Here is a 15232-nt window from a genome sequence, read left to right on the forward strand (position 1 = left end):
AATGGGTGCATAAGAGATGTAGTGGTGTGAGGGGGGCACTGAAAAAGGTGGAAGGCACGTTCAAATGTAAGAAATGTGTTCATGGTGTGATTAATAGGACGGACGCAAGGACGGGGTTGAGTGGTGGTATTGAAAGAGTGGAAAGCTTTGTTTACTTAGGGGATAAGCTGAATGCGGATGGAGGATGTTTGAGCGCAGTTACGGCTAGAGTTCGTGTGGGATGGATGAAATTTAGGGAACTGGGTGGGGTATTGTGTGGAAAGAAATGGTCAGTGAAGATGAAAGGGAGGGTATATAAAGCATGTGTGAGAGCAGCGATGGTATATGGTGGTGAAACTAGGGTGTTGAGGAGAGAGGAGGAAAGTGTACTGCAGAGGGCTGAAAGAGCTATGGTGAGGATGATGTGTGGGGTTAAAGTGAAGGATAGGGGGAGTAGTACAGAGCTGATGTCAATGATGGGACTGAATGAGGACATTGTGACATTGATAAGGAGATCGAGATTGCGATGGTATGGACATGTGTTGAGAAGGGATGAAAGGGTCGGGATTAGGCGAGCGTTGGAGTTCGAGGTTGAAGGAGTGGTAGGAAGGGGTCGTCCGCGATTGGGATGGAGAGAGCAGGTGGAGAAGGACAGGGTGAAAGCGGGGCTGCGTGATACTGAGGCGAGTGACAGATGTGGATGGCGTCGAGGGGTATTTCGGTTTCATCATAGGTAGCCAAACGGCAACCCCCGATCTCGGGGAAAATGCCGTCTAAACGTGTGTTGTTGTTGTTGTTAGAAAATAATTTATAAATTATTAAATGATTTCAACAGGTACGGGACAGGTTGCTTCATGTTATGCAGCACCGGCACACAAGTAAGTGGTTAAATGACGATGTCAAATAGCAATCATTCAAAACTGACCTCATACAAATGACAATATGACATATGTCATACAAATGACATACAGTCGGACCTCCTTATACAACAAAAATCTCTATATAACGAAATTTCTATATAACGAATATTTTTCCTGGAACCATCAAATTCGTTATAACGAATATTTTTCCTGGAACCATCGAATTCGTTATACGCAGGTCCGACTGTATATCATATTGGTTTTGTTACTGATTGTGTCGTATTGTACTGTTCGTTTTGTTTTCAATCAAGTTTTTTTAAAGTTTGAACGTAAATAATGAAGTGCTAACGTATTAAATGCGAAATGATGACGTATTTAATGTTGACGTCATTGTCAGGTTATATCGTCAAAACGAGGTCTGTTATCTACTGTTGCTTACAAAGCAGGTCCCAACAAGCCCACATTTTATGCATTAGAGGTTGGCTGGCTGGTTGGTTTGCTGGTTGAGTGGCTGGTTGGTTGATTGTGTTCGTGGTTGGCTAGTTAATTGGCTGGTTGGTTGGACGGCTGGATGGTTGGCGATTTTTCCTATTTTTTGAATGATGTTTGTTATAATATCCAACGGTTTTGATAGTTATAAAAGTGTACATTACGGCTGTGAATTTGATGTAATTCTTGAGAAACCACTATCACAAGGGCTCTGTGGCAATAGCTGGAGCTGCCACTAATTGGCTGAGAGACAACATGGGAATCATTAAAAATACCAACGAGTTTGGTTTGTTTGTTTGTTTGTTGGTTTGTTTGTTTGTTTGTTGTTTGTTGGTTTGTTTGCTTGTTTGTATGTTTGTTTGTTTGTCGTTATGTCTATCGTGATTATTTTTATAGTACTATTGTGATCTTTGGCTATTGAGTTACTACAATCGTTGAGATTTCTTATTTCAACACAACTACCTTTATAGTTATACAGCCATGGTAAATATAGATGTGGTAGTTCTTTTCGAGTATAATATTACTTTAAAATTTATAGCTTACACTCCGATAATTGTTAACTGATAACTGCAACGTCCTGCATGTAACTGAACAACAAACATACTTTGTTGGCATCCGTTTTAAAGATCGATAATAATGATTTTTTATTTCTTTTAGACTTGCTTTGATCACGAGGTTTAAGATTTTTTAATTGCTCCTATCCGCTACAGATCACAATACTGAGATTAATTTCATTTTCATAGAAACACTGGCCAAAAGTGTGTCAGACACGCAGAATTGTTACTTTGTGCCGGCCTTCTCTGGTCTCTTCTTTCCTTACTGGGAGAGTCATGCTAGGGGGTTTGCTGTTGTTTATTATTTGTTTGTTGTTGTTGCTGTTTTTTATTGTTGTTGCTGTTTATTGTTTGTTAAGTTAAGTTAAGTTATTGTTTGTTTGTTGGGTTGTTGTATTGTTGCTGTTTGTTGTTGTTTGTTGTTGTATTGTTGCTGTTTGTTGTTGTTTGTTGGGTTGTTGTTGTTTGTTGTGTTGTTGCTGTTTGTTGGGTTGTTGTTTTTTGTATTGTTGCTGTTTGTTGTGTTGTTGCTGTTTGTTATTGTCGTTTGTTGCGTTGTTTATGTGGTTTTTTATCAGGTTAAGATGGTCTCTGGTATTGTTGTGGTGTTGTTGTGTTGAGATTTATGTTTTTTTTTTGTTGAGATGATTTGTTGTGTTGTTATTATGTTGGGATGGTTTGTTGTTGATGTTGTTGTTATTATGTTAAGATGGTTTGTTGTTGTTGCGTTAATTACATAACTAAACCAGAATTAGTAACAAAAGATTTCTAATGCTTGTGAACTTCTCCAATGAAGTTTTTTGATGATAATTATGATTAGTTGCATTTTACAATATTTCTCCGGTACGCAAGCCATTCAACTAAAATTTTTCAAAATCATTTTTAAAGCTTGAATGAGATACATGACACTTTAATATTTTTTTTTCCTTTTTTGATATATTTCTAAAAAAAATTTCTCAGAATCATCTGTGGGCTCTCCCAGTCAACGACAAAGGCTCACCTGGCTCGGGCAACTCTAGAAGCCATTTGCTTCCAAACCGTTGATGTCAGTTCGACTTTGCTTTTAATTTACTTTTGGACATTAATTTTTGTTGTTAAAAAAATAATATTTAAATTAATGATTTCAAGGTCCTCGAAGCCATAGAGCGGGACATGAACATAACGTTGAAAGTGTTGAATGTTGACGGTGGAATGTCAAGCAACAACTTGCTGTTGGAGATGCAGGCTGATTTGTTAGGGGTTCCAGTTGGTCTGTTTCTTTGTAGTGCCTTGATCTTCACTGCTTATGTTTCATTTTTAACATAAGCTTAACATATTTAGCCATTTTTCCAAGACAACTTTTGTTTTTTACCATCTAGTCAGACCGTCAATGTTGGAGATGACAGCTCTGGGTGTAGCGAAAATGGCTGGTCAGGCTGAAGGTGTAGCGGTTTGGAACGATCATTCAAACGTCTATGATGACTCGACCAATGATGTTTTTGTTCCGCTCATCACAACTGCTTGTATTGAACTTTTATTTGTAGTGTAACTAAAATAACTTTTTCTTTTGTTAGAGCTCAGTTCTGTTTAAATCATTTCACACCTGGGTAAATACATTTTTTTATCGTTGCAACAATAATCTTTACTTTTAATTCTCAATAGCAGCATTAGATTCTATTCATAGCAACTAACTTTATGACTGCACACACTCGACATAAGCTCGCAGGAAGAGGTACATGCAGTGGAACAAGGCGATTGCCCGATCAAAGAACTGGGAGCTACCTGATGATGAAATGATTGAAGGTTGGTTTTGTTTTTGGTGGCAGTATGATGGTTGTGGTGAAATTTTTGATTGTTTGGGTGAATGGATGGCTCATGTGATAGCATGCGGTCTTCTGTTGGCTAAATCAGGATCCGACGATTTTTGACGGTTTTTACATCGTAATTTTATTGGTAAACCAGTTATATTGATATTGATAATAATAATAATTATAATAATTATCGTTTTTATTATTTAGTAATAGTATTAATATTCATTAACATTAATTATTAGTATTAATGCAATTATTGGTATGCTGCTGGCAAAATTCAACAGCAGATCCGCGTGAAATCTCCTCAATGTTTTCCTGCGCGCTGTTCACTGTGACGTCACTGGCCATGTACGTCTTCTCAGAACTTGTGGCAGATGGATACATCTGAGCTGGCGGGTAGTTGCTTCACCGTGGTCACCATCATTCTGACGATGACGATGATGGGCGTCTACTGATCCGACGATAATTAGTAGCTTGTACAAGGACTACGATTTTCACGACAATAGTGAATGATAACAATAGTAACAAAAAGTAATGAATAACGGTAATAAAACAAAATAATAACAATTATAATAACATAAACAACGTAGTATATAATAACGATAATAATATCTTCAATTTATCTCTGGTAGTGTTGCCGTTGGTGGTGGGGGGTTAATGTTTTTTGGTTCGGTGAAATGTTGACGGAAGTGATGGAAAACGACTTTCTTGGAAAGCTGATGTTTTGAAAGGCTTTTTTTTATAATAATAATAATTAACAATAATTGTATTTTTGTATTTCTTTTATTCACTTTATAGATGTAGTTGATCACATTAATAATTACTTTTTAATTCCATAGTTTTTAATCAGTTTTATTTCAATTTTATAAATTTCAGTTTTTAATCAGTTTTATTTCAATTTTATAAATAATGTTGTAATTTTATTTTTTATATAATTTTTGTTGTTGTTGTTCATATTTAACGGCATTTATGCTCCCAAAGTGGTGCAATTGTTTGCCAAATTAAGAAAAAATTATTTTCTTTTTCATGTGGAAAAATAGAAGTTCAGATAATATGAAAAATGTTTATTGCACTGAACGTGGGGAAAGAGAAATACTATGGGAAAAATATTTAAATCATATCGTAGTAGTTAGTGGTAGGAAGGGGTCGTCCGCGATTGGGATGGAGAGAGCAGGTGGAGAAGGACAGGGTGAAAGCGGGGTTGCGTGATACTGAGGCGAGTGACAGATGTGGATGGAGTCGAGGGGTATTTTGGTTTCATCATAGGTAGCCAAACGGCAACCCCCGATCTCGGGGAAAATGCCGTCTAAACGTGTGTTGTTGTTGTTGTTGTTGCATATCGTAGTAGTTACAATCTTTCAGAAATTTTATTACATTGATAATATTATTGTTATTCTTAAAATTCTCTGGAAGCTCTTTATATATTAAATGTTTATGTCTATGTGTAATTGGGTTCTCGCAAGTTATATTATGTTGGATTGTTAATTTGTGTTCGCAATATTGACATATTGTTTGATCTGAGTTATTTAATATATATCCATGTATTAATTTTGTGTGGCCAATCATTAGTCTGTTTATTTTAGAGTATACCAATCGGGTGTTAAATATTCTGCATCTCTTTTTTTATATAAGAAACTAACCCTAACTTTTTTCCGGACTTGTGAAGCAAAGAGATTCTTCTTGTTAAGTCTTGCGACGCTTGATATAATGCATTCAGTATATTTTACTTTATAATTCCTCTGATAAGTAATGTACGTTATCAATTTCGGTTTTGGCGTTTTTGTTTAGTAGTGTAACAAATTCGTTTTTTTATGCAATTTTCATAATATTTCCACATCATTCTTACATTAATTGCTGACTAGGAAATGTTCTACCTACATTTTAATTTTTGCCAATCAGTGTATACGAGTATTAGTACAATTATTATACTGTATATAAACTAATATTATTAGTAACAAATGAATTGAGTCAAATTAATAATTTTGATATGGCACACATGCTGGACACACATACACACGCTGGACACACACGCGCGCGCATGTACATATAAATATTTAATAAAATTCTTTATATTCATTTGTTTATTTTTTTTTATCCCACATCAACCAGATTACTTCATTTATGGTGCAGTTGAATTTTAAATATTAAATGCTAAACTAACAGAATCGATCAGCAAGAATTATGTCGTCAGTAGTGTTGAAATTGAACTCGGAACCTTAAATTGCTTGTAGGTGTCAGTGGTGTGTTGACCAGCATCCGCAAGTACGATGGCCAGTACGAGCCAGTCTCTAATGGTTCTGATAAAGAGACGAACCAAGCCTAGCTTGAAACGAGTTAGGTGTTCACAATGTTACACTTTTGGTGGCGGTGAGAAATGATCTACAACATGTAATCGTACTCATTATTATCATCATCTTCCTTCCCCTCATGCAGTAGCAGCTCGGCAAATCCTCATCCCTAAACACTCACCATTTACACGTAAAGGCGAAGTTGCAATATGTCTCTATTGACCAAAATGTATTTTTGTGAACTACCTTAAAAACATCTTATCTTGCATTAGTATCTACATAGATGATAAATGCACTGAGCTGACTTAATAACGTTTTTATAGAGTCTCTCCAACATTCTTCTGCCTCAGCCCTGTATTAAATGTCCTATGTACATTTCTTGGCAGGTTTTCCAACTTCATCTTGGAGTTCATTTTCTTCGTCGGTCGATACAGATTAAGCTAGTCATAATTGTGTTTGATATTTATTATTATCATTTTTATGGTTTTGGGTTTGTTTCAAGGGAATATATGAGTTTAAATAATAATCAGAAAGAATGTTATAAGAACAAATACTTAAAGATTCCAATGTTTTTAAAGCCCCGACATGATTCATAACTTTAACCAATATTTTTCCGCGGTCACTTTCCGGTTTTCCTCACTTCTGGTTTTATGCGAGCCTGGCGATTATTTTTGAAATGCGAGAGAACGTTATTGAATATGCACGTGAGATTGATTAATATTCATGAGATGACTAATCAATGGACTTGCAGGCCGCTGCTTCCATCGATGAAGTCGCAGAAAAAATGTAAACATGACTTGAGTAATATTGAACCACCTTTATTCAAGTATTATTAGATGAAATAAAGCTTAGTTAGTTGAAATATAATCTGAACATTAATTTTGTTTAAAGGGCTGAGTAAATATTTTTCTTATGATTCATTAACTTAATTAACTGCAGCGTTACCGACTGGCCAGTGACAAAGGCCTTCCAGTGCATTCTTTAAAATCACTCATCTTTAAAATGATTATGATGATTAAATAAAATTATATTTGAGTAGAAGTGGTGGTGCGTAAGTCATGGCTGGCCATTTAATTGAATTATACGACATAACGAGGTGTCCGAGGGACATTAAGCGGCTTGTTCATTGCTCGCGGAACAATATTTCAAATTAAAAAGAAACCGTTTGAACAAGAGAGGTAACGAAATGTATTTAAAACACGCGATGCTCTGTTGTCGTTGCCAGTTTTCAGTCATGCTATGCACTCACAGATGTACGCACGTCGTGTTGTACACTATCGTAAACTCGCCTTTTTATTTCAATATTCAATTTAGACGTTTATATAATTGACTTAATTGTATCTTTACTGTTTCTTTTTTGCGATATCAACTAAGAATGTCTGTTTACCAACGTATTTGCTGATGTAAAATTGTAATAAACTCCTCATGAAAAAACAAACATATCTGCCTCGTTATAAAAAACGAAAGCAATGCAAGTATTATTTTTCAGATATTAATCCGCTTTTTTCAGATGTTACTGTTATGAAAATAACGTGGGTAGAAGGCGTGCGAATATAAGCATGTGTAACTATATCTATGTGTGTATACACACACACACACACACACACACACACACACACACACACACACACACACACACACACACACACACACACACACACACACACACACACACACACACACACACACACACACACACACACACACATATATATATATATATATATATATATATATATATATACACATACATGCATAATACAGTGGCATATCTGAAGTTATGGCTCTATTGTTCTAGGGATAATTTTATAGGGATGACATTATTTACAAATTAACGCACCGACTTGGGTTCGGAAGGAATTTACTTTGTTTGTTCATTGTTGTTGAGTAGTTCACACCACAGCCCGATCGAAATATGATGAAATATTCATGGCGGGGGCTCGCTGAAATAACGCTCCTAAAATATTCAGTTTTGGTGCGTTGATGTATTAAAACACTGGAACAACGAACGAGCGAGACTTAGGTTAACTAGAAATTTACCAAAGGATAAATCAAATTAAAATATAATTGTTTTTGAAAGAATTTTTTCATAGTTATGATATATACTGAATAATTGCTTTTGTAAATAACTTTAAATTTAAAAACTCAATTTAATGAAGCATTCATGATATTTATTTATTTATCATTATTTTTTTTTCATAAGTCTTCATGTCTCCTTTTATTAAAACCCAAAGATATAGGATGTAGGGCTATTCCCAAGGGATATGAAATTCCTTTTTCATGAAATTGTCAAAAAATCCGCCATAAACCAAACTTACACAAAGACTCATAACATTTTAAAATAATTAATGTTTTCAATTTTTAAAAAGTTTTTATTTGTTTTATTTTTAATTTTCTATCTTTCCCGAAAATATATTTTCTTTCCATATTATCAATTATACCAGTTTGCATATCAGCTGTAACACGTCCTTTCGTAATTTAACTAATCAAATATAATTACATATTTTTTAAGAATGTTGTCAAAATGATAAATGTGACAAAACATCTTAATTAATTTTATATGGAAGACGCAAAATTATAACTAGCTTAATCTGTACCAAAACCGACCGACATGGAAAAAGAACTCCAAAGTGAAAATTGGAAAACCTGACAAGATATGGATATATGACATTTAACACAGGACTGAGGCAAAACTTCATTCTAGATGTAGAAAAAGGTAATGCACAAAAGCGTTTACAAGTTTTTAGTAAAAAATAGCTTTTATGGTTATTAATCTACATTAAAAAGTTTTGATTTGAAGAATAAATTGGTGTCATCATTGGGTAGGTACTGAAGTTAGCATTTGCCAAATAAATGTGTTCAAACAGGTCGATAAAAATAAAGCGACCAATGAAATTTTTTTTGCATGGGCCCTCTCTGGTTAAACGCGTTTGTATTTTAACGCTGGTAATGCAGCTCAGTTTATCATATGCACAAAAAAAGATTGAAACCTGAAATAAGGTATAAGCGGTGTTGCTAAGTATTTAGAGTACTTAAATATTCAAATCGCGTTTAAATACTTGCCCTTGTTTTTAAGAGGTCTTCAAATACTTAAATAGCCATATTTAGGCAGTATTTATTACTTTGGGGTCGTTAATAGTAATTGAATAATTTATTTTCTTTGACATGCAACTTTTAGATCAATCTGTGTCTTCTGGTCACCGAGTTAGCTCAGTCAGTAGAAGTGCCATGTCTCGGGCTCCTATTACGCATGGTTCGAATACTGTCCGTCCAAAACTCAAAGACCATCATACATATTCGTATGATGCGGTGCTTGTGCGTGCATACATAATGTGTATGTGCATCGTGTGGCGTAGATAGTGTACAGCCTTTGTGACACGAAAGTATAATTATAAGTATAGAATAACATGTAAGCTGCTCTGCGTTTTACTGAATAATTAAAAATGAAAAATGTTCAAATGTGTGATTCGTTTATTGAACACGTAATTTTTTTTATTAACCTTGTAAATTGTATCAAATGAATACTTCATGATATTCAACATATTTTTTGCTTACATGTAGACAGTATTTAAATACAAGTAGAAGTATTCAGAATTTAATTACTATTTAAATACTGAATTTAGAATGTTTGCAAAGTATTTAAATATTCAGTATTTGAGTATTTTAACAAAACTGTGTTTGAAGGATTTGAAACGTGAGCCAAACAGTTTTTTCGATGCTTCAAACTTTTGACAAAATTTAGACAAAAAACAGCAGTTGTTCAATTAACATTTTTGAGCATCAATGAATGCGTACAACATGTCTTAAGATTTTGTATCTTCAAACCTACTTGGACATAAAAACTGTCATACCAAACCAGCACACTGGCAGAAGCATAAACAAACACATTTAAAATATTAAACCTACATAAAATGCCAATACAAACATAAAGACAAAACAAACATTAGACGAAATAAATGTATGTAACATGCGCAGTACATACAATACATACATAGATTTCACATTTAAACATGCACTCAAATACAAATCAAATACACACAAACACGTACCCGTACAACCACACACACACACGTGCGCAAACGCACGCACGCACACACACATATATATATATATTATATAATATGTAATATATATGTCCACACACACACACACACACACACACACACACACACACATATATATATATATATATATATATATATATATAGAACTGGCACACGATTTCACACGTACGTACATACATGCATGAATAATAGTACGTTTATATATACACTTACATACACACTTATATGCAATAAATACATACGTACAAACTTAAATATATACATATTAATATTACAACATATTAATACCTACAAATTAATACAAACATAGATTCTAGATGCGCAAAATATGCACACACACGCGCGCGCGCACACACACACGTACACACATATTTATAAGCATATTATGATTATCTTAAACATTGCTTTGTTTTACAACGTTTTTCATGTGGAACCATTGATTCGAACGATGTGATTATAGCCGTCTGCGAGAAGAAAGAAAAATTTGTTATATATCATTGTATACTTTAGTTTAAAAATATCTTTTTAATTTATTATTTTGAAATAGAGTTAAAATTGTTGTTGCTGAGTTTTTTTAAATGGATTCAGTGATTTTGTTGCCAAAATTTGATTTTGTTGATTAAATTGCGTGTGGAATAAGACAAGTTTTTTAAAAATATTATTATCAAAGGAGTATGACAACAAATGAAGATTATGCACTGTTTTTTTATTTTTTGTCTATTTAACTAGGAAAAATTTATCAATTGCAAAACTTTTAAAATCGTTCAACTGTTCAAAATTGAAGACCTACAAACGGATATTATTAAAAATTTTAAAGTCTTGTGAGCTGAGCGTTACTAATACCTCGTATCTGCTACTGTCATAAGCTTGTTATGTTTGCCTTCGTTTAGCTCTGATGGAACTTCATTTAAAATCGGATTACATATCTCAATGTTAATTTTTTGTCATTCTTCACTATGAAATTAATTCCAGTAAACGCACTATTCCTTTGAACCTAACCGTTGATTGTTAACCTAGCATTTAAATTTAAATTATATAGTTAGACGTTGAGTTTTTGACACAGATAATAATTTTGTTATATTATTTATTTATTTATTACTATTTAAATTGTTTAATACTTGTGGAAGCTTGAAAATTTGGATTTTAACAAGACATGACATCCAGATTGTTTGACGTCTTTTAAAGAGCATCGCAATGTGAAACCAAGGTTAGATTTTTATCTTGTGATGTCTCCGAAATGACTCCACCGTTGCAACGACATTGATAGTAATTTTATAAAAAATGTGGAAATTAATTTTTAATTTGATAAAAAATTTTTAATCAGCAAAATTATTGTGCAGATTGTATTATATGATATTATTGAGTCATGAAAATATAAAGGACAATTATTTCAAATTGTACGCAGTAAACAAGAGGTGCAAACCATAAAAGCGAGATAATTTTTTAAATGTATAATCACTTAATTAAAAAAATTTCTGATTATTTTTTTTTCTTCAAAATTTATCCATCGAGCAGTTGAAGACTTCTTATGTTGGTCAGCTCATTTGACCTTGAGATGGAATATAAAAGAACTTTTAATTTCACTTTAATATTTTTTATCATCAAATCCATTGGATGACTTCAAAAATTTTATCACACAATCCCCCACTATCATCTTTATCATCGTCGTGGTCATCATCTTCATCATTTGCATCCACGTTATCCCCATTGTCATTACCATCATTATATGCATCTGCATCATCATCTTCATTTGCATCATCATCTGTATCGTTATCATCATCATCTTCCTTGTCATCATCGTCATCTTCTTCGTTATCATCTGCATCGTCGTCATCGTCATCGTCATCTTCAATATGCATAGCAGCGAGAACAGCAGTAGCTGCAGCAATGACAATAGCGCGTCGAGAGAAAAAAATGGAGAAGAAGAAAAATAAGAAAATTAGACGACAATAAAAATAAAATAAACAAAGAAACGAAGAACGGAAACGATAAACATAACAACATTTCAAGGAATGTCAATAATAATAATAAATAATAACATTGAAATGATAATAAAAATAATAAAATAACAAGAGTGTAAACCATAAACGAAGCAAACGAAAAGAAAATATTTACATTTTAAAAATTGAATATTTCTAACACAATAAAATAATTGTTTTTCAACATTTGAGCATAATGGTCTTAATGACGAAGGTCAATAATGGTCTTTTATAACAACATTAAAATTCAAATTATTCATCAGATGGACCTATAAATTTCAGACTTTTGATACCTGGAGCAATTAAAAATTATTTAAATTTTCAAAATTTACTAAAAATATTTCAGCAGAGCTTGAATTAGTATTTAATTATAGTGAGATATCATCGCAATGCCAACCAAAACTTCACCACACATCGAAATAATAAAGCATTTAAATGTGACAGCACTCAATAAATATAACATATAGCGTCAAATTTGTCAACACTGTTAATAGAAAACTAGAGTAGTAAATTTGAATATTATATTAAATTTAATTAAATGACGTCACATAATTTATTACGAAGCAAAACTCGTAACAAAACATTAGAAGCATAAGGAACGTGGTATCTTAATAGTAACGCGCTATAACATTTCTTCACCGAAATTCGCCGTCATGTCACAGACAACACGAAAAATGGCAGATGGCAAGCATGATTGGCAATAAAATCAACAAGATTGTTAGCAAAATATTTACAACAAACGTGTCTCAATGAAACAACACTACCATGCCAAAAAGTTATTTTTCAATATGAAGTCGTAACAACAATATTCGATGCACCGATGCACTCTTTTAAAAAGTTTCCCAAACTGCTGAACTGATGCGGCATTAGATTATTTCACTGAATAACTGAATATTTATTTAAATTCCAAAGATTCAAATGTTAAAAACCAATTTAGGCAAATTACATATTAAATTTAAATTAGGTCAAAACTTATTGGAAGTCTTTCAATACAACCAGAGAAACTTTCATGTGTACACAAATTCATATAGAGACAGTGGTTTAGATATTTACTGTGAAGTACATTATTTCCTTACAAGTACAAAATACATAATCATAAGTGATTAGAAATACTGCCATGGGCGCCATTTGTGGGGGAGGGTAGAGGGAGAATCATAACTGTTCTCTCCCTATTTAGTACCTGAAATAAAAAAATTTCCCCCTCTCTATTCTATTTCACGCCTGGTCAGCCCTTGATACCTCGAAAATTATTTTCAAGACAAAGCAACTTGCAAATTTTCTATTTTTAAATTTTATCTTCAAAACAAATTCTCATTTTTGTTCTACGTAGTACCAATTTATTAAAATTATTTTGAACCAATTCGAAGTTAATCCTTATTAATCTTTTATTTGTATTTATTATTCATCTTAGTTTTAAAAGGTTATATAAGATGCCATCCAAACAATATGAACAAGCTTCAATTAATTTTTTGAATTTCGAAAGCTGTTGGTACTGTATCATAAATATTTTTTGACAAAATTGTCTGAGACTCCAAACAGATGTAATTTTTGTTTTTCATCAGAAGTTCTACAGTGGATTGTAAACTAGATTGTGATGGCCATACAAGAGGACATTTCCAATTGGTACTCTAACGGTCAGTACTGGAACATAAATCATTTTTGCTGCATGTTAACGACGTCAACTTTAAAATTACACCTCCATGTTGCTGGTACTGCGGTGAACGATGCTAAAGATGTGACTTGGATAAAAACAGGTTTGAAATAACCACATCAGTGGCCAGAAAAATGACAGATGCATTTTATTGTTAAAAAATTTGCAGTCATCTGGTTAATAAATTCGCCAAGTTGAAGTTTAGTGACCTTTCGTAAAACTGGACTTTGATTGTCAGTGAGAAATATTGGAGTTATCGTTTCCTAAAATTGTAAGTTATTAATAGTACCAAGAAGTTGCAAAAACGACAACCAGATGCTAAGGTCAATTGAAAAAATGATTTTGAGTGAAAAACAAGGTGTAACAAATAACAACATTATACAAATCCTAACTAATAACAAAATAATACAAATCCTTAGTGCGATATTCAAACAGAATTATGTAAATCTTTAGTGAGGTATTCCTGGCTGATGATCAAGGATCTGTTGACAATTTTTCAAATCAAAGTACTAAATGAATACGACAGTATTATTCTCATAGTTATCTTCATAAAGTTTTAATTGGAAAACATGTATGCAGGAGAACAGTGTATTATGTTAATATTAAACAAGGTGTATTTGATAAAATTAACCCATGAAAATAAATAATGCTCTGTCATTGTGTTGAACAATTTCGCTTATTTAGCTTTTCATTTTGCTTCCACATCTCGCATCATTTGTTCCAGACTGTTACGTAGCAGTTGCAAATTTGTTAAAATTTCAACTCCAAAGCTTGGTTTTATAAGTTTAGCTGGAAATTTAAAAACTTTTCAGATTATAAAACTTATATTTGCAATCTTTTCATTTTCATTATTTTGCCGTATTAATGACTTTAGCTAACTTTTGACAGCAATTAATTGCAAAACTTCACATCTTGTTAGTGATTTTAAAATTAAATATTAAATAATTTCTAAGAAAGTACAAAATTATTAAATAAACATAGCATATTTATTGAAGAACATTAACAAAATTTTAACCTATTCTATCATTAAACTAACATGACCAATTAACAAAATTTTTTATATAAAAAAGCTGAATTAATTTTAAAAATGAAAAATAAATTAATAATCAAATTTTTTCAAAATCACAAATAAAATGTAGTAAAAAGTATATTCTGCGAGCGTTCTACGAATACGAAAATCAAATACAAATTCTTTTAAAAGTTGAAAATAAAAATAAATTAATAATAATGATTGGAGAATGAGATAGAAGATATAAATAGATATTGAATCAACAATTATGTGTGAGCAATGTTTTTTAGATAAAATCCTGATAAAACCTTTTTAATTTACGTTTAAATTTAGTTGAAGAAATATATCAAAAGAATAAACAAGTGGGCACTATCATACTTTATAACAATAGTACAAAACTTTACAGCATTATAACAAAAGTGCAAAATTTTATAGTTTTATAACAAAAGTATCAAAATTTTATAATAATAATTTTATAAAAAAGTACAAAACTTTATAATTTTATAAAAAAAGTTCGAAAACTTAATAATTTTCTAACAAAAGTAGAAAACTTTTATAAACAGGGTACG

At 32.3% G+C, this 15232-nt stretch overlaps 1 protein-coding gene across 1 annotated transcript in view; it reads left to right on the forward strand.

The window, feature by feature from the left end:
• HELRODRAFT_93977 (hypothetical protein) overlaps positions 1 to 5748 on the forward strand; it is a 12327-nt gene extending 6579 nt beyond the window's left edge. Inside the window, exons 11-22 of the mRNA XM_009017314.1 lie at positions 815 to 857; positions 1237 to 1317; positions 1536 to 1614; positions 2072 to 2168; positions 2843 to 2927; positions 3011 to 3131; positions 3241 to 3384; positions 3581 to 3664; positions 3957 to 4533; positions 4571 to 4801; positions 5021 to 5219; positions 5417 to 5748. Coding sequence (XP_009015562.1) covers positions 815 to 857; positions 1237 to 1317; positions 1536 to 1614; positions 2072 to 2168; positions 2843 to 2927; positions 3011 to 3131; positions 3241 to 3384; positions 3581 to 3664; positions 3957 to 4060 — 838 coding nt within the window. The 3' untranslated portion in view covers positions 4061 to 4533; positions 4571 to 4801; positions 5021 to 5219; positions 5417 to 5748. The remainder of the gene's footprint in view (positions 1 to 814; positions 858 to 1236; positions 1318 to 1535; positions 1615 to 2071; positions 2169 to 2842; positions 2928 to 3010; positions 3132 to 3240; positions 3385 to 3580; positions 3665 to 3956; positions 4534 to 4570; positions 4802 to 5020; positions 5220 to 5416) is intronic.
• The last annotated feature ends 9484 nt before the right edge of the window (positions 5749 to 15232 follow it).

Source organism: Helobdella robusta, assembly GCF_000326865.2.
Source record: "Helobdella robusta unplaced genomic scaffold HELROscaffold_2, whole genome shotgun sequence".
NCBI classification, from domain to species: Eukaryota; Metazoa; Annelida; class Clitellata; order Rhynchobdellida; family Glossiphoniidae; genus Helobdella; species Helobdella robusta.